The sequence below is a fragment of the Nerophis lumbriciformis genome, linkage group LG25 (genome assembly GCF_033978685.3).
Source record: "Nerophis lumbriciformis linkage group LG25, RoL_Nlum_v2.1, whole genome shotgun sequence".
Classification (NCBI taxonomy): Eukaryota; Metazoa; Chordata; class Actinopteri; order Syngnathiformes; family Syngnathidae; genus Nerophis; species Nerophis lumbriciformis.
Genome location: NC_084572.2, coordinates 13,271,185 through 13,292,710, shown reverse-complemented (window position 1 = coordinate 13,292,710; position 21,526 = coordinate 13,271,185). Strand labels below are relative to the sequence as shown.

Genomic DNA, 21,526 nt, shown 5'->3' with positions numbered 1-21,526 from the left:
CGCACACCCTGACCCTGCATGGTTCTCCAGTATTTTTCCTCTCCTCATCACGAACGCTGCCCGTGTTCTCCATCTGACTACAGCGGCCCTCCTTGCCTGCTGGATCCGGGCCTAGACGTCCGACTCAGTATTCAACACATGCGCTCCGGCAGGCCAAGTAAACAAACTATAGCGACCGCAGAAGGAGTTACACAACGCCAAAGCTCAGGTTTACATCACAAACTCAGTTTTTTTCCCCCCCTACCTTACCATAATCTCTCCCTCTTGATTGCAAAAGGGTTTTGGCGGTTTGTGCGACCGTGTTTGCCACACAAGGAAAACCACATGGTGTGACAACACTTCAGTGTGTTGTGGTCTCCCGTCGACATGCGCCGCTGGCCGCGTCTTTTTCTGTTTACCATCGACTGCGGTCACGCCGTACATTAAAAGCCAACGCTGAAACCGGGATTAGTGCGCTAAATGTGCAAGACAGGTGGTTGTGGCTCTCTTTCAAAAAGCAAATGTGGCCTCAAAGAGATGCTTATGTGGGCACGCTCGCCATGTACGGTACGGTACAGTACAGGCATATGCAGTCAGTCTGCTCGCTGTGGCTAACAAGCACTTCCTGCACAGTGTCAAGGCCGGTGACGCCACAGATCTGTTTGCAATCTCAGTGTGTGTGTGTGTGTGTGTGTGTGTGTGTGTGTGTGTGTGTGTGTGTGTGTGTGTGGAGAAATGTGTTGGGCCTGCTGCTTTTTAGGTGTTTACTGTGTGCGATGGCAGCTCATGCGCTCTCTTGGCCTGCTTTAGATTTGCCAATTTCTGCTGTGTTTACATTCAGACGGGAAGGAAACGTATAGATCTTCATCTATGGAGCTAAAAGCAACTGTAAAGTCAAACTGTACCATCAAGGAGGTTTTGCAGCAGAATAAGCAATGAACAACAAACCAGAAAAAAAATAGCTGTGTTATGAGCAATAAGTTTAAAGGGGAACATTATCACCAGACCTATGTAAGCGTCAATATATACCTTGATGTTGCAGAAAAAAGACCATATATTTTTTTAACCGATTTCCGAACTCTAAATGGGTGAATTTTGGCGAATTAAACGCCTTTCTATTATTCGCTCTCGGAGCGATGACGTCACAACGTGACGTCACATCGGGAAGCAATCCGCCATTTTCTCAAACACATTACAAACACCGAGTCAAATCAGCTCTGTTATTTTCCGTTTTTTCGACTGTTTTCCGTACCTTGGAGACATCATGCCTCGTCGGTGTGTTGTCGGAGGGTGTAACAACACGAACAGGGACGGATTCAAGTTGCACCAGTGGCCCAAAGATGCGAAAGTGGCAAGAAATTGGACGTTTGTTCCGCACACTTTACCGACGAAAGCTATGCTACGACAGAGATGGCAAGAATGTGTGGATATCCTGCGACACTCAAAGCAGATGCATTTCCAACGATAAAGTCAAAGAAATCTGCCGCCAGACCTCCATTGAATCTGCCGGAGTGTGTGAGCTATTCAGGGACAAAGGCCCTCGGTAGCACGGCAAGCAATGGCGGCAGTTTGTTCCCGCAGACGAGCGAGCTAAACCCCCTGGATGTCTTGGCTCACACCGTCCCTTATGCCACCGAAGATGATCAAGAGAAGAATATCGACCCTAGCTTCCCTGGCCTGCTGACATCAACTCCAAAACTGGACGGATCAGCTTTCAGGAAAAGAGCGCGGATGAGGGTATGTCTACAGAATATATTAATTGATGAAAATTGGGCTGTCTGCACTCTCAAAGTGCATGTTGTTGCCAAATGTATTTCATATGCTGTAAACCTAGTTCATAGTTGTTAGTTTCCTTTAATGCCAAACAAACACATACCAATCGTTGGTTAGAAGGCGATCGCCGAATTCGTCCTCGCTTTCTACCGTGTCGCTGGCTGTCGTGTCGTTTTCGTCGGTTTCGCTAGCATACGGTTCAAACCGATATGGCTCAATAGCTTCAGTTTCTTCTTCAATTTTGTTTTCGCTACCTGCCTCCACACTACAACCATCCGTTTCAATACATGCCTAATCTGTTGAATCGCTTAAGCCGCTGAAATCCGAGTCTGAATCCGAGTTACTGTCGCTATAGCTTGCTGTTCTATGCGCCATGTTTGTTTGTGTTGGCATCACTATGTGACGTCACAGGAAAATGGACGGGTGTATATAACGATGGTTAAAATCAGGCACTTTGAAGCTTTTTTTTAGGGATATTGCATGATGGGTAAAATTTAAAAAAAAACTTCGAATAATAAAATAAGCCACTGGGAACTGATTTTTAATGGTTTTAACCCTTCTGAAATTGTGATAATGTTCCCCTTTAACCCTTTTGTCTTTAGGTTTTATTTGATGTGTTTTGTTATTATTCTGTTGGCATAAATTTAACTTCCTGGAAAAAAATTAAAAACAACATACATTTTATTAAGGAGTTGGTAAAATGTCCATTGGGGTGGACAACATGCGTTAGAGCACAGGTGTCAAACATGCCACGTAATTTCATACGGCCTGCTAAAGGCTGCAAGTAATATGTGTCAATAAAGTAGTTTATCTTTTCTTTCTATATATCTCCATTTTGGAAGAATAAATGGTAACACTTTAGTATGGGGAACATATTCACCATTAATTACCGTATTTTTTGGACTATAAGTCACAGTTTTTTTCATAGTTTGGCCGGGGGTGCGACTTATACTCAGGAGCGACTTATGTGTGAAATTATTAACACATTACCTTAAAATATCAAATAATATTATTTAGCTCATTCACGTAAGAGACTAGACGTATAAGATTTCATGGGATTTAGCGATTAGGAGTGACAGATTGTTTGGTAAACGTATAGCATGTTCTATATGTTATAGTTATTTGAATGACTCTTACCATAATATGTTACGTTAATATACCAGGCACGTTCTCAGTTGGTTATTTATGCCTCATATAACGTACACTTATTCAGCCTGTTGTTCACTATTCTTGATTTATTTTAAATTGCCTTTCAAATGTCTATTCTTGGTGTTGGGTTTTATCAAATAAATTTCCCCAAAAAATGTGACTTATACTCCAGTGCGACTTATATATGTTTTTTTCCTTCTTTATTATGCATTTTCGGCAGGTGCGACTTATACTCTGGTGCGACTTATACTACGGTAGTTGCTTATTAGCATGCAAATTAGTAACATATTTTCGCTCTTAATTAGTCATTATTAAGTACTTATTAATGCCTTATTCTGCATGGCCTTATTATGCAACCAAATAAGCCATTAACTAAGAGTCTTCTCTCAATAACCTCAGAATTATTGCTTATTAGTAACCCTAACCCTAACCCTTATATGTTCCCCTAGTGTCCAAATAACTCTAAATTCAGTCTTTGTTACTAAGAATATGTTCCCCATTCTAAAGTGTTACCGAAAAAAATAAATGTACTGCATGCAGCTGCATATCTTTTAAACTTTAAAATGATGTAATAATGCAACAATATTATATTATCATCCATCCATCCATTTTCTACCACATGTCCCTTTTGAGCTCCAGCTACATTCGGGCGGTAAGCAAGTACACCCTGGACAAGTCGCCACCTCATCGCAGGGCCATGCGTTTAAAAAAATGTTTTGGTTAAAATAAATATAAATACTTTAATAACTGCTTTACTTATTATTTTCAAGCAAGTTATCCATCAAGTTGTACGCAGTAAAAATTACAATAGATATTGTGGTAAAAAAAAAACTGGCAATTCAGTTGCCAGACTTTTACCGTAAAATGGTGGTACCGTTTTTCTATGTACAGAAATATGATGTAAAAACCATTGTCAAAATTACGATAAAATTGTGCCTTAGTGCAAAAAAACAAAAAAACTGGCAGCATAGTCGCTAGAATTCTACTATAAAAAAAACTGTGGTACTGTTTTTCCATTAACAATAATAGACTGTAAAAACAACAACCCAAGATTAAAAACAAACAAACTGGCAACTCATTCGGCATTTGACTGTAAAAACAGTAGTACAATTTTTTTACCATTTACAGTAACATGCGGCAAAAAAAACACCTTTTTACGGGAAACTTCTGGTCACTGAGCTGCCGGTTTTACAGCAAAAAACTGGTAGCTTAGTCGCCAGAATTTTACGATAAAATACTGAGTTTTCGTTTTTCCCATTTACAGTAATACACTGTAAAAACAACAACCGTATATTGTACTATAAAAAAAACCTGTCAGCTTAGTTCGCTATTTTACTGTAAAAAACAGTGGTAGCATTTTTCAATTTACAGTAAAATACTATAAAAAAACACTGTCAATTTTACGATAACATTTCGGTAACTAAGTGGTAGAAAACTGGCAGCTTATTTGCCAGAATTTTACGATGAAAAACATTACCGTTTTTTCCATTTACTGAAACACACAGTAGAAACAACAACCATGGATTGTAGAATACAAAAAAAACTGTCAGATTAGTTGCCACAAAAAACAGTGGTGCCATTGTTTCATTTACCGTACAGTTTGTGGTAAAATTCTGGCGACTGTGCTGCCACTTTTTACTGCAAAATGTACAGATGTTTTGTTACCGTGTAAGTAAAAAACCATTACAACCAAATACATAGGCAATTGAGTAACAATATCCTGAGGCAAATCCTTATACATGTATATTCATATATTATTTACTGTTACAAGCGGCCCTCTGAGGGCAGCCATAACTGCAATGTGGCCCTAAATCACACCCCTGCGTTGGAGGTTTAATTGATTAAATAAGTTTGAAAGAAAAATTATTAAAATAAGATTTTGTGAACAAAATTTTGTGGATATTAACCCAATCATGTTTCAAAAAGGTTTCATTGTTGCGACAAATTTAACAGCAGTAGAAGTATAATAAAATATGAGCAAATTTTGGGATATTACCCATACAATTTGGGTAATATCCAAAAATGTGCTCATATTTTATTATATTTCCACTACTGTTAAATGTGTCGCAACAATGAAACCTTTTTGAAACATGATTGGATTAATATCCACAAAATTTTGGAAATATAATAAAATATGAGCACATTTTTGGATATTACCCATGCAATTTGGGTAATATCCAAAAATGTGCTCACATTTTATTAGATTTCCACTACTGTTAAATGTGTCGCAAAAATGAAACCTTTTTGAAACATGATTGGATTAATATGCACAAAATTTTGGAAATATAATAAAATATGAGCACATTTTTGGATATTAACCATACAATTTGGGTGATATCCAAAAATGTGCTCACATTTTATTATATTTCCACTACTGTTAAATGTGTCGCAACAAAGAAACCTTTTTGAAACATGATTGGATTAATATCCACAAAATTTTGGAAATATAATACAATATGAGCACATTTTTGGATATTACCCATGCAATTTGGGTAATATCCAAAAATGTGCTCACATTTTATTATATTTCCACTACTGTTAAATGTGTCGCAACAATGAAACCTTTTTGAAACATGATTGGATTAATATCCACAACATTTTGGAAATATGATAAAATATGAGCACATTTTTGGATATTACCCATACAATTTGGGTAGTATCCAAAAATGTGCTGATATTTTATTATATTTCCACTGCTGTTAAATGTGTCGCAACAATGAAACCTTTTTGAAACATGATTGGATTAATTTCCACAAAATTTTGGAAATATAATAAAATATGAGCACATTTTTGGATATTACCCATACAATTTGGGTAATATCCAAAAATGTGCTCATATTTTATTATATTTCCACTACTGTTAAATGTGTCGCAACAATGAAACCTTTTTGAAACATGATTGGATTAATATCCACAAAATTTTGGAAATATAATAAAATATGAGCACATTTTTGGATATTACCCATACAATTTGGGTAATATCCAAAAATGTGCTCATATTTTAACAACATTTTGTGGATATTAATCCAACCATGTTTCAAAAAGGTTTCATTGTTGTGACACATTTAACAGTAGTGCAAATATAATAAAATATGAGCAATTTTTTTTATATTACCCATTCAATTGGATTAATATCCATAACATTTTGCAAATATAATAAAATATGAGCACATTTTTGGATATTACCCAAATTGTATGGGTAATATCCAAAAATGTGCTCATATTTTATTATATTTCCACTACTGTTAAATGTGTCGCAACAATGAAACCTTTTTGAAACATGATTGGATTAATATCCACAAAATTTAGGAAATATAATAAAATATGAGCACATTTTTGGATATTACCCATGCAATTTGGGTAATATCCAAAAATGTGCTCACATTTTATTATATTTCCACTACTGTTAAATGTGTCGCAACAATGAAACCTTTTTGAAACATGATTGGATTAATATGCACAAAATTTTGGAAATATAATACAATATGAGCACATTTTTGGATATTACCCATGCAATTTGGGTAATATCCAAAAATGTGCTCACATTTTATTATATTTCCACTACTGTTAAATGTGTCGCAACAATGAAACCTTTTTGAAACATGATTGGATTAATATCCACAACATTTTGGAAATATGATAAAATATCAGTACATTTTTGGATATTACCCATGCAATTTGGGTAATATCCAAAAATGTGCTCACATTTTATTATATTTCCACTACTGTTAAATGTGTCGCAACAATGAAACCTTTTTGAAACATGATTGGACTAATATCCACAACATTTTGGAAATATGATAAAATATCAGCACATTTTTGGATATTACCCATACAATTTGGGTAATATCCAAAAATGTGCTCATATTTTATTATATTTCCACTACTGTTAAATGTGTCGCAACAATGAAACCTTTTTGAAACATGATTGGATTAATATCCACAAAATTTAGGAAATATAATAAAATATGAGCACATTTTTGGATATTACCCATGCAATTTGGGTAATATCCAAAAATGTGCTCACATTTTATTATATTTCCACTACTGTTAAATGTGTCGCAACAATGAAACCTTTTTGAAACATGATTGGATTAATATGCACAAAATTTTGGAAATATAATACAATATGAGCACATTTTTGGATATTACCCATGCAATTTGGGTAATATCCAAAAATGTGCTCACATTTTATTATATTTCCACTACTGTTAAATGTGTCGCAACAATGAAACCTTTTTGAAACATGATTGGACTAATATCCACAACATTTTGGAAATATGATAAAATATCAGCACATTTTTGGATATTACCCATACAATTTGGGTAATATCCAAAAATGTGCTGATATTTTATTATATTTCCACTGCTGTTAAATGTGTCGCAACAATGAAACCTTTTTGAAACATGATTGGATTAATTTCCACAAAATTTTGGAAATATAATAAAATATGAGCACATTTTTGGATATTACCCATACAATTTGGGTAATATCCAAAAATGTGCTCATATTTTACTATATTTCCACTACTGTTAAATGTGTCGCAACAATGAAACCTTTTTGAAACATGATTGGATTAATATCCACAAAATTTTGGAAATATAATAAAATATGAGCACATTTTTGGATATTACCCATACAATTTGGGTAATATCCAAAAATGTGCTCATATTTTAACAACATTTTGTGGATATTAATCCAACCATGTTTCAAAAAGGTTTCATTGTTGTGACACATTTAACAGTAGTGCAAATATAATAAAATATGAGCAATTTTTTTTTTATATTACCCATTCAATTGGATTAATATCCACAACATTTTGCAAATATAATAAAATATGAGCACATTTTTGGATATTACCCAAATTGTATGGGTAATATCCAAAAATGTGCTCATATTTTATTATATTCCCACTACTGTTAAATGTGTCGCAACAATGGAACCTTTTTGAAACATGATTGGATTAATATCCACAACATTTTGGAAATATAATAAAATATGAGCACATTTTTGGATTTTACCCATACAATTTGGGTAATATCCAAAAATGTGCTCACATTTTATTATATTTCTACTACTGTTATATGTGTCGCAACGATGAAACCTTTTTGAAACATGATTGGATTAATATCTACAAAATTTTGCTTCATTCTAATTACAAATACATTTATATGCTATCAAAATAAATGAATGGACTTGCAGCTAAATGACTGCAGATTGAGTATTTTACAACAAAGTAGCAGGAATACTATACATAATAATTAAAATATAGCCAGCGACGCATGATGTCCAATTTAGTGGACACAAGATTATTCGAAATTTCCTCAAATCACGAAATCAATGCTGAAAATTTTGAACAATTAAATTAATCCTTAGTTTGACATGAAAACTGTTGCATTCGGAGAAAACAGCTTTTTAAATAGACCCCTATGCATCAGAGGGTCAAAAGGATAAAACGGTATTTTTTCAAGCAACACTCATAAAATTGTAAAGAGCATAAAATGTAATGTAGGGAACAATGTGTAGCAAATATGTTTCTAAGGCAATTCTGCATGGCTGCATGTGAAGGCTTCATGTTATGAATCATTTTATGGCCTCCAGGATGAAATGTCATTGGAGAAAGATACTGGAGGTATGCAACATGTTCCCACCGGAATTTAGTAGGAAATTGTACATAAAGTTAAGCACTGCTTTGCTCCAACTCAACTATTTACCATCACTGTGCATGCACAATAATTCAACTCATTACATATATTTTTGTCATAAATAAGGAAAATTGCGGACATGCTTAACTAAAAACCTTATCAAGTATTTATTTGTGAAACATTCATGTATTATATATTTTAATGCATTCAGGGTGGCATTGTATGTGCCAACTGGTTGTTGTAAAAATAAAAAATAAATAAAAACCAGCAACACCCATTCGTCCTCATTTTTAACCGCAGCGAGACAAGGAAGAATAGCTCATTTTAATGAACTGGGCATGTTTGTTTGACCACAAAATGAATCACTTGTCGTTCGTGTGTGTGCGTGCGTGCGTGTGAGCATGTGTGTGTCTCTGCGTGTGTGTGTGTGTTTATAAATACCCTGTATGTATCAGACACAAGGAAACATTCAGGCACCCCTGGGCCTCTGGAAGGATCGTCGTTCACCAGGTAAGTGTCTGTAGCCTGGAGGAAAAAGAACATATAAGGACATTTAATTTGATGTTGTGACATGGTTACACAATAAAACTTACACAATTTCTGAATAAATATGTTATTTTATATTTTCATTATGAATAACGATTAATCAATTGATCATTTTTGATCAATCCGGCCTTATAGCAATTTAGACAAAAAGGAATGCGTGACACGGCTCTGACCAGCAGGGGCGCTGTTGAATCGGTGTCTGCTTGTTTGTCGTCAAAAGAAAAAGAAAACAAAGGCAGCTGTGAACTCATCAGACAGCATTATTCTGCGCAACACTAGCATGGAAACAGGAGTTCAGAATATCAAGAAAGATTTGATATATTTTTACAAAAAAATAATTCATCAATGTTAAATACCTAATGCAAATACGCAATTTTGTTTATTGAAATTCACCTCTTTTTAAGAAGAAATTGCAACAAAAACAATAAGGCATGATCATTTGTAGAAAATATTAAAGTAGGGTAATTTGTTGGAAAAATTCTTCTCAAGCTTCACCACAATAATGAACAACATTAACATACAGTAGCACAGTAGGTCTAAGTAATTATTAAAAACAAGAAAAAGGTTTTATTTAATAGGATTGGCCACTGTAACATTACACACAGTTTGAACAGTAACACGGTGTTGAAATATTAAGTTAAGTGATTCTTTGGCGTACCACTAGATGGAGCCCACGTACCAGTGTTTGAGAATCACTGCCATAAGCGATTTGGATGTCATATTGATGCTGTTGTTGCAGGAGCCACCATCTTTTGGAGCGTTTAAATCACAGGTTTCAAACTCAAGGCCCAGGGGGCCAGATCTGGTCCATCACATTGTGTTAATGTGGCCTGTAAAAGCCTGGAAATAACGTGTGTCAATAAAGTACCTCATTTTTCCTACTAAACATATCTGTTCTGTCAATGTTGAAAGAGAAGTCGTGGAAACTTTAATATTATCTGATTATGCAGCAAACATTTTACTAGCATATTTTCCGAAATAGATACCTCACCGCTTGTCACCCTGACATGCAAAATTGTAAAAAAAACACACCAAAAAAACATAATAAAATGCAGTGGGAATTGTGTAATAATATAATGTCCGATGCCGATACGATCATCCATTAGTGAGATTGACTGATACCACATTTTTAAATTGAAATTGTTGAAATATATTTATGGTTAGTGCTGTTGGCAGTTTACCAATATCAACACAATATAAACTAGTATTTATTATCTGTTTTTACCTTAAATTGTTTGTCCAAAACAAAGTCAATAGTACACAATAACTAAACAATACCAAATATTTTGTTTCCACAAATTTGTCGCGTGTCTAAGGACTTATTCTTTCAATTTGTAAACATTAACAAAAACAAGCTTTGCTATTAGCACGCCTGCTCCTGCTTGCTCTTGATGTGTAACATGTTTAGCCTCATCCTCCAGTGATGATGATACTTAATAACACTAAGAAGATACAAAGAAATGCAGTATTTTGCCGTAACGGAGGTGTTTATTGTTGACTTAGAAAGCGGTGCAACACTGTGTAAGACCATAGCTTGTCAGTGGGGAGACTGAAAATTCAGTTGTACTCAGTTGTAATACGCTTTTCCACCACTTGTGGCAGTAATGACAATATCAAACACACAAAAGAAGTCTGGCACTAATGTCATAGAGAAGTTTCTTAAGGGCAATAATTATGACTAAAGTGGTGAAACTGTATTTTCCTTTTGCACTTTAATTTAATTGACAGTTTAGTTAAGAAACATATTTAGTTTATTTATTTTGGCACTACATAATTGTATGTAAACATATTTTTAATCAATTATCCACAAGCCCCTTCTTGTGCAGCATATTTGGTTAGTACCGTAAATTTCAAACAATAAGCCGCTACTTTGAACCCTGCGAATAATAAATCGATGCGGCGAATTTAAGGATGTTTTTCACTGACGGCCGTAATGCAAATAGTTTTAAAAAAACTAAACAAGCAAAGACACCATACAGGTGTGTTATTGTTTGTGTTAGGTCGCCATCTTTTGGACAAGTTCGTTCTCTGCAGGTGCTGCATTGCCCTTTTGCTTAGACTGTGCTTTCTGAACAGCCGATATGGGCATCTACATTAACTATATGATTTGCCTGAGAAGCTGGACAGAACAAAAAATAAATAAATAAATAAAAAATAAAATAATATAAAAAATAAAATAAAATAAAGAATAAAATAAAAGACTGAGCTTTCAACTGAAAGTACAAGGGCCGTTCCATCTTTTAGCTGTCCATAGCGTTTCTACTCGTATGGATTCTTCATTCATCACTCCAAGCAATGTTTGTAAGTTTTCCAAAATAACTGAAACAATTCTCACTTAGTAAACCGTCCCATCTGTCATAGCTTTATGAGTGTTTTCACGCATATCTTAATGTAAAGAAGCTAGCATTTTCTCATCAGCAAATATGCGTACGTTTACGCGTGTCTTTGTTAGCATTGTACCTACAAGAATGGCATTCTGTTTGTATTGTTTCAGTTTCACAAATTACTCTGTAAATACACCAAAATGTCACCGTGGAGTTATTAAGTGTGTTTAGCTGATTGGTGGGTCTATGGCGATGACTGTTGTTGTTTGTTTGACCAGTCATGTTACAGACACCGTTTGGAAACCAATTAAGGTATGTAAATAAACATTTACAAAATATTTCCGTGTAAATAACTCATTTCACAAGGTATATATCTCTGGATTATAGTCCGGCTAACGTATGGAATCATTTTTTTTTCTCTTGAAACTTTAGTTTAGTTTAGTTGATTTTATTAAGGATCCCCATTAGTCTACACCGCAGTGGAGACTATTCTTCCTGGGGTTCAGGCAAAAAACATCACAAAAACACAAAACAAAAGATTACAATGCAGTACAACATGATCAAGGCGGAAAGTAGACTTTTACGACGGTATAACATATGTGGGGGTTTGTTGGTTGGTTTGTCTCGTATAAGACCAAAGCATCGTACCTAATCAACTGGCCCATTTTTGATTTGTTCGTGAATAGCATTGCCATGGTAACACGAAATGTTCCCAATTTAGATTTCCACCATCGGCGCGAACGAGACATTTCCGACGGTGTAACATATGTGGGGGTTCGTTGGCCGGTTCGTCTCGTAGTGGCGGTAAGAGAAAAGTGCGGAACTATAAGAATAATAATATTAATAAAAGTTGAAGTATGAGCAATAATAATATGGGCTAAGCAGCAGGCCCATAATAATAAATTTTTTTAATACAAAAATAGCAACAACAAAAAAACAAAACAAAAATTACTTGGAGTTTACATAATAATGTTCATACCAAAGATAAAAAACAGCAATATAAATATATATACATATTTTTTGCAAAAATAAAAAAGAACCAATGGCCTACAATATACACATTAGTGTACCAAAGACAAACAATATTCTAAGTGATGAAAAAGTACCATAATTAATAAAATATGACATAAAGTACATACAAAATCAAGATAATATTAGTTAGTGGGTGCGACTTATAGTCTGGAAAATACAGTATTTATTGTTCTAATCAGCCTGAACTAAGCCTAAGGTTTATGTGTAAAATAAATCACATTTGTGATTAACACATGTTTTCCTATCTATTTTGACAAGGTTGTAAATTGTAAGCAGGTGAGATATAATAATGGAATACGATTAAAATCAAGAGTACGTCTACCAATTCAATGTTAATATTTGAGTGGGATCCGGGCCCCTGTGTAGTGGAAAAGTTGGGCCCCAAAGTCAAAAAAGGTTAAGAACCCCTGCTATAAGCAAAGAAGCCACAGTATGTGTATAAGCACAGCTGTGTACGCGTGCACCCAGCGAGCTTCATTCGTATTGTAATTCTAGCAAGGCAGGGTTCTGGCAGAGCCCGGAGCTGTGAAATGGGCTCTTCTCACAGTTCTGCCGTTCATTGGATCAAGATATCCCTCTCTGTTTAGCCGAAGGGAGCCCAAATCCCACAGCCGCCACCGCCGCTCTACCAAATCCTGTTTCATTTCACAACTTTAACGGATAAAAAAGTAAACAAGCGCTGCTGTACCCCGTGACACATTTATTCAGCAGGAAGACGAGCAGGGAGGAAAAAAAAACACTGTTTCATATGTTTCAATGCGTACAATCTGACCAAAAAAAAAAAATCACCTGCACTCCGTTCCACACATGAGCGTACACGTGCGTGCCACTTACACAGACGCACAGACACAAACCCCATAATAAGAGCCAGACGTTGGCAAACCGTGCAGCTCTGAGTTGTGGCGAAAACAAAGGCTATTCATATCCTTCGCAATGAGAGGCCTTTGCGGCTAACGCTCCCATTACACCCCCCGCCCCCCTCCTCCACTTGCCGTTTTATTACGGATAATCTGCAACTCGCAAACCTTCCATTTTTCTGCCATTGTGTGATTTCTAATCATCTTTATTAGTCCATAAACATTGCTTTAGGGGGAAACACACTGCCTATTGTTGGAGCCTACTATGTGGCACTCCTCTGCCAGGACACGCGTGTCTTGCATCGGATTGGCCGCCTGCATCCGTGGCACCTGTGCGAGGAGTTTGACGCCAGCCAAACAAAGCGCGGCGCGTCAGGTGTGGTCTGCCGTGCCCCGATTGGCTCTTGCCGGCCAGAGACAAGGTCAGGTGCACGGGCGAGCCTCGTCTGATTGGCTGACACGCGAGCCAAAGCGGTGACATCCAGAGAGATGTTTCCCATTGGCCGCCGTGGCTCGTTGGGATGATTAATGTGGCTCTGGGTATGTGGGTGGCACCGGGACAACTGGCTGGAAGTGGGAATGCATGTGCGAGGGAACATCATTTTCAAAACATGAGAACAGGGGTGTCAAACTCTTTTCATTGAGCGCCACGTCGCAGTTACGGCTGCCCTGAGATGGCCGCTTGTAGCAGTGAATAATATATAAATATTCATGTCTAATCGTCTCATTTGATTATTACACAATTTCTTATGCATTTGATTGTTATCTATATATTTAAAATAGAAGTCAGGGTGATTTACCGTATTTTTTGGACTATAAAGTGCACTTAAAATCCTTTAATTTTGGTTGTGCTTACCGACCCCGAAGCTACATGGTCTAATAAAGTTAAAGTACCAATGATTGTCACACACACACTAGGTGTGGCGAAATTATTCTCTGCATTTGACCCATCAACCTTGATCACCCCCTGGGAGGTGAGGGGAGCAGTGGGCAGCAGCGCCCGGGAATAACTTTTGGTGATTTAACCCCCCAATTCCAACCCTTGATGCTGAGCACCAAGCAGGGAGGCAATAGGTCCCATTTTTATAGTCTTTGGCGTGACTCGGCCGGGGTTTGAACTCACAACCTACCGATCTCAGGGCGGACACTCTAACCACTAGGCCACTGAGTAGGCTATCGTAGGTATGTAGGTATATAGTATAGGTATGTATAGTAGGCTATAATAATAAGTGTGACCAGTAGATGGCAGCCACACATAAGAGATACATGTACACTGCAATATGACGGCAGTGAACAACACCAAAAACTTTAAATGTTAAGTTAAAGTTAAAGTACCAATGATTGTCACACACACACTAGGTGTGGCGAAATTATCCTCTGCATTTGACCCATCACCCCCTGGGAGGTGAGGGGAGCAGTGGGCAGCAGCAGTGGCCGCGCCCGGGAATCATTTTTGGTGATTTAACCCCCAATTCCAACCCTTGATGCTGAGTGCCAAGGAATATAGAACATTACACACAGCGTTAAAAATCTGTCAAAATATTTTAGTATGACTTTGGTAAGCTACGAAGCCGCACCGCATAAGAGATACGTGTACACTGCAAGATGACGGCAGTACACAACACCAAAACTTTAAATGTTCCATTGAGAATATAGAACATTACACAAGGCGCTCAAAAATCTGTCAAAAAGAATGTAGTCCAACTTTGGTAAGCTACGTAGCCGCATCGCTTGATGGAACGCGGAGCATTACGGCTACCATAGTCAGACGTACTGTGCTTCAACGTAGGGGTACTAATATGGTGTGTGTATAAGGTCCGTAAAATGGCACCTATTAGGAGACACATTATCTGGCATTTTGTATGCAAAATACACTTTTCTTACCTTCTGTAGATGGCATTCACACATAAGAAATACGTGTAGACTGCAAGATGACGACAGTAAACAACACCAAAAACATTAATCGTTCCATTGAGAATATAGAACATTACACACGGCGCTCAAAAATCTGTCAAAAATAATTTAGTACGACTTTGGTAAGCTACGAAGCCGCATCGCTTGATGGAACGCGGAGCATTACGGCTACCATAGTCAGACGTACTGTGCTTTAACATACGGGTATTATTATGGTGTGTGTATAAGGACCGCAAAATGGCACCAATTAGGAGACACATTATCTGGCGTTTTGTATGCAAAATCCACTTGTCTTACCTTCAGTAGATGGCAGTCACACATAAGAGATACGTGTACACTGCAAGATGACGGCAGTAAACAACACCAAAAACATTAATCGTTTCATTGAGAATATAGAACATTACACACGGCGCTCAAAAATCTGTCAAAAATAATTTAGTACGACTTTGGTAAGCTACGAAGCCGCACCGCTTGATGGAACGCGGAGCATTACGACTACCATAGTCAGATGTACTGTGCTTCAACGTAGTTGTACTAATATGGTGTGTGTATAAGGTCCGTAAAATGGGACCTATTAGGAGACACATTATCTGGCGTTTTGTATGCAAAATCCTCTTTTCTTACCTTCTGTAGATGGCAGTCACACAAAAAAGATAAGTGTCGACTGCAAGGTGACGGCAGTAAACAACACCAAAACTTTAAATGTTCCATTGAGAATATAGAACATTACACAAGGCGCTCAAAAATCTGTCAAAAATAATTTAGTACAACTTTGGTAAGCTACGAAGTCGCATCGCTTGATGGAACGCGGAGCATTACGGCTACCATAGTCAGACGTACTGTGCTTCAACATAGGAGTATTAATATGGTGTGTGTGTATAAGGTGCGCAAAATGGCACCTGTTAGGAGACACATTATCTGGCGTTTTGTATCTTCTTGTTATGGGGCATTCATCCTCTGCTGTTGCCATTTCTAATATAAAGTAGCGTAAAGTTCGAACTTATATCTCGCTATGGAAGCGCAATAAACTACCGGTGTAGTGGATTTACATAATTCACCCACGGAACTTTAGTTATTAGAGTTCCAGTCGGACGGTTATTCAAGGGACACATTTCTGGTGTTGTTGTTGCACTAGTGAGCCACGGATGAGGAGATGCTGCTCTTTTATGGATTTAAGTAAAGTCTGAATGTCAAATAAAACAGCTAGCTCTGTTTTTTTATACACTTATTCGACTCCCGTCCTTGCACGCTACACCGCTACAACAAAGATGACGGGGATAAGACGCTGCCGAAGGTGAGCCACGTAAATATGACCGCCCACAAAACGGAACATCCTGAAGCGATTGTCAGAAAGCGACTTGAAGATGGTCTGTAAAACATAATCTATGCAACATTTTGACCAAAGAACTACCAATACATGTTACGTAGACCACAAGGAAGTGTTTTAAATGTAGAGAAAAATCATAATATGAACCCTTTAATGCGCCTTATAATACGGTGCGCCTTTTATATGAAAATAGACCTGAATAGACCCGCTCATCAGAAGTGCATCATACCATCCATAACGTTTTTAGCATTTAATCAGACATTATTGTGAAGTTTTGTATTAGTGTTCCTAAAAATAGGACCCAATACTGTACAGCAGATTTTCACAGCTTATATACGTATATATATACAGTATATATATATATATATATATATATATATATATATATATATATATATATATATATATATATATATATATATATATATATGTATACATATATATATATATATATATATATATATATATATATATATATATATATATATATATATATATATATATATATATATATACATGTATATATATTATAATATAATATATAATATATATATATATATATATATATATATATATATATATATAACACCGGCCCCCAGACACATTTTTTTCTCTAAATTTGGCCCACCGAGTCAAAAATAATTACTCAGGCCTGCCATAGGGGGCCACCAAAAATATTTGTGTCTCAGCTGTGGTCCATATGGACCGCAGCGGTATTCAGTTGTAATATAATTTTCCACCACATGTGGCAGTATTGACAATCTCAAATAAACAGAAGAAGTCTGGAGCTAAAGTCATGAAAAAGTTTCTTAAACGTAAAGTGGTGAAACTGTATTTTTAATTTGCACTGTTATTTTATTGACAGCTTAGTGAAAAACATATTCATTATTAATGTTGTTTATTTATTTTAGCACAACAATAAAAAATCGATTAAAAAAAATATATATAAAGTCTATTTATTATTTCTTTACGTGTCATGTTGTTGATGTAGAAGCCTATATCTGCTGTACAGATGTAAGTGTAAATAGGACTATGTTACAACAAAAAGTAACCAGATTTTAACAGTACATAAGTAAGTAGATTAATGATAGTTTTGGGAAAATAACACAACTGGAAATTATGCAATATCACCACATACACCAACAGCCAAATTAGGATCATTTGTCACCCATTTTGAAATTATTCTATTATCATTTATATGTCAAAGATATATTGTGTTATAGATTTTAGGCCATATCGCCTATCCCTAATGGCTATGGAATCAATAATAGTACAAAAATGGTACTTTAAAAACTGTGTCCGTGCTTAAACAATACTCGAACGGTACTTCGAAAATAGAATATCTGCAATATATTATGCATATTGTGTTCATCTTGTCTTCTTAAAACGACAGGTGCAAAATGATTTTGTTCAACACCATGAACAGGGACAATGGGGCACACCTGGGCAATGTCCTCCATTGGCGACGCCAGTGTCAGCCACTAAGAAATCTCTTTTACACTAAAAAAATATATAACTTTGCCTGAACACAAGAATTTTGCACCGATGGAATACATTGCACGTTTTTGTAAATCAAAAAAACAAAGTTGAAATACTAACAATAGATCAAGTAGTCAAATGTCCATCCCTAGTATGGAGTGCTTCATTTGGATTTTAATATAACATCATGTAATCTGGTTGAAAAGACAATAGATCATTTGCATCCATTTCCTCTTAAGCAAGCAACACACAGGCATCCTAATGCTCTCATCAGCCACAGAAACAGGTGTTGAGCACATTGTGAAAGAGTGAATAACATGCAGCTAATAAATAGGCTAAGCCTGCTACCTGCCACTTGGGAGGTCAAAACATATGACTCCCTTTGTAGTAAGCCCCACTCCCCTCAGAAAAACTCCAGGCCCTCAAACGCTCCCTCCTGCAGCAGTGTATAAATTATAGATTGTACTATATATATATATATATATATATATATATATATATATATATATATATATATAAATATATATATATAACATATGCCCAGCCCATATGGCCAGCCCTGAGCAGAAAAATCTCAAAGCCCTCCTTAATTAACATTTTAGAGGGAAGATTCGGAGGCGGGAGATTCAGTCAGTGACCTATTTGGAGTCCGTCGTCATCGCCCCATGCAAATGTGTTAATTGAGACAGATTTTCCCACTCCACAAATATGCAGCGGGTGCGATTTGGATTTTTTTTTTCTTTCTTTTTGGTGGCGACCATCTGATCTAGCGTAATATTCAGTGACTCAATAGAAACAATTAAAAAAAAGACATTGCACTTTCAGGTTGTTTATTGCACTCGCGCACTAGCAAAGTTCCTAAATAAGATACAAGACGACACGCCAGCTTGCAGGTTGTTTCTTGCACTCGCGCAGTAGTAAAGTGCCTAAATATGACAAGAGACGATAAACTAACTTCAGGTTGTTTCTTGCACTCGCATAGTAGTAAAGTGCCTAAATATGACAAGAGACTATAAACTAACTTTCAGGTTTCTTGCACTCACACACTAGTAAAGTGCCTAAATAAGATACAAGACGATTAACTTTCAGGTTGTTTCTTGTACTCACACAGTAGCAAAATTCCTGAATAAGATACAAGGCGACACACCAACTTTCAGGATGTTTCTTGCACTTGCACAGTAGTTAAGTGCCTAAATAAGATACAAGACGATTAACTTTCAGGTTGTTTCTTGTACTCACACAGTAGCAAAATTCCTAAATAAGATACAAGACGACAAACCAACTTTCAGTTTGTTTCTTGCACTCGCACAGTAGTAAAGTGTCTAAATATGACAAGAGACGATAAACCAACTTTCAGGTTGTTTCTTGCACTCGCACAGTAATAAAGTGTCTAAATATGACAAGAGACGATAAACTAACTTTCAGGTTGTTTCTTGCACTCACACAGTAGTAAAGTGCCTAAATAAGATACAAGACAAATAACTTTCAGGTTGTGTCTTGTACTCACACAGTAGCACAATTCCTAAATAAGATACAAGATAACACACACCAACTTTCAGGTTGTTTCTTGCACTCGCACAGTAAGAAAGTGTCTAAATATGACAAGAGACGATAAACTAACTTTCAGGTTGTTTCTTGCACTTGCACAGTAGTAAAGTGCCTACATAAGATACAAGACGATTAACTTTCAGGTTGTTCTTGCACTCACACAGTAGTAAAGTGCCTAAACATGACAAGAGACGATAAACTAACTTTCAGGTTGTTTCTTGCACTCGCACAGTAGTAAAGTGCCTAAATATGACAAGAGACGACAAACTAACTTTCAGGTTGTTTCTTCCACTCACACACTAGTAAAGTGTCTAAATATGACAAGAGACGACAAACTAACTTTTAGGTAGTTTCTTGCACTCACACAGTAGTAAAGTGCCTAATAATGACAAGAGACGACAAATTAACTTTCAGGTTGTTTCTTCCACTCACACACTAGTAAAGTGCCTAAATATGACAAGAGACGACAAACTAACTTTCAGGTTGTTTCTTCCACTCACACACTAGTAAAGTGTCTAAATATGACAAGAGACGACAAACTAACTTTTAGGTAGTTTCTTGCACTCACACAGTAGTAAAGTGCCTAATAATGACAAGAGACGACAAATTAACTTTCAGGTTGTTTCTTCCACTCACACACTAGTAAAGTGCCTAAATATGACAAGAGACGACAAACTAACTTTCAGGTTGTTTCTTCCACTCACACACTAGTAAAGTGTCTAAATATGACAAGAGACGACAAACTAACTTTCAGGTTGTTTCTTGCACTCACACAGTAGTAAAGTGCCTAAATATGACAAGAGACAACCAACTAACTTACAGGTTGTTTTTTTGCACTTGCACAGTATCAAAGTGTTTTGTCGACAAACCATCTTTCAGGTTGTTTCTTGCACTCACACACTAGCAAAGTGCCTAAATATGACAGGAGACGACAAACTAACGTTCAGGTTGTTTCTTGCACTCGCACAGCAACAAAGTGTCTAAATATGATAAAAAGACAACAACCCCACTTTCAGGTTGTTTCTTGCACTCGAGCAGTAACAACGTGCCTTGATGTAACAAAAGACGACTAACCAACTTTCAGGTTGTTTCCTGCACTTGCACAGTGTCAAAGTGTTTTGTCGACAAACCAACTTTCAGGTTGTTTCTTGCACTCACACACTAGCAAAGTGCCTAAATATGACAAGAGACGACAAACCAACTTTCAGGTTGTTTCTTGCACTCACACACTAGCAAAGTGCCTAAATATGACAAGAGACGACAAACTAACTTTCAGGTTGTTTCTTCCACTCACACAGTAGTAAAGTGCCTAAATATGACAAGAGACGACCAACTAACTTTCAGGTTGTTTCTTGCACTTGCACAGTATCAAAGTGTTTTGTCGACAAACCAACTTTCAGGTTGTTTCTTGCACTCACACACTAGCAAAGTGCCTAAATATGACAGGAGATGACAAACTAACGTTCAGGTTGTTTCTTGCACTCGCACAGCAACAAAGTGTATAAATATGATAAAAAGACAACAACCCCACTTTCAGGTTGTTTCTTGCATTCGAGCAGTAACAACGTGCCTTGGTGTAACAAAAGACGACAAACCAACTTTCAGATTGTTTCCTGCACTTGCACAGTATCAAAGTGTTTTGTCGACATACCAACTTTCAGGTTGTTTCTTGCACTCACACACTAGCAAAGAGCCTAAATATGACAGGAGACGACAAACTAACGTTCAGTTTTTTTCTTGCACTCGCACAGCAACAAAGTGTCTAAATATGATAAAAAGACAACAACCCCACTTTCAGGTTGTTTCTTGCACTCGCACAGCAACAAGGTTTCTAAATAAGATAAAAAGACAACAACCCCACTTTCAGGTGGTTTCTTGCATTCGAGCAGTAACAACGTGCCTTGATGTAAAAAAATACGACAAACCAACTTTCAGGTTGTTTCTTGCACTCA

General features: G+C 36.6%; 1 protein-coding gene across 11 annotated transcripts in view; it reads right to left on the bottom strand.

Moving 5' to 3' along the window:
- Window positions 1-21,526, bottom strand: part of nfixa (nuclear factor I/Xa) — a 233,359-nt gene that overhangs the window by 190,299 nt on the left and 21,534 nt on the right. For all 11 annotated transcript variants that reach the window (XM_061983789.1, XM_061983787.1, XM_061983785.1 and 8 more), the window contains exon 2: window positions 8,989-9,072. In XM_061983789.1, the coding sequence (XP_061839773.1) occupies window positions 8,989-9,072 (84 nt within the window). The remainder of the gene's footprint in view (window positions 1-8,988; window positions 9,073-21,526) is intronic.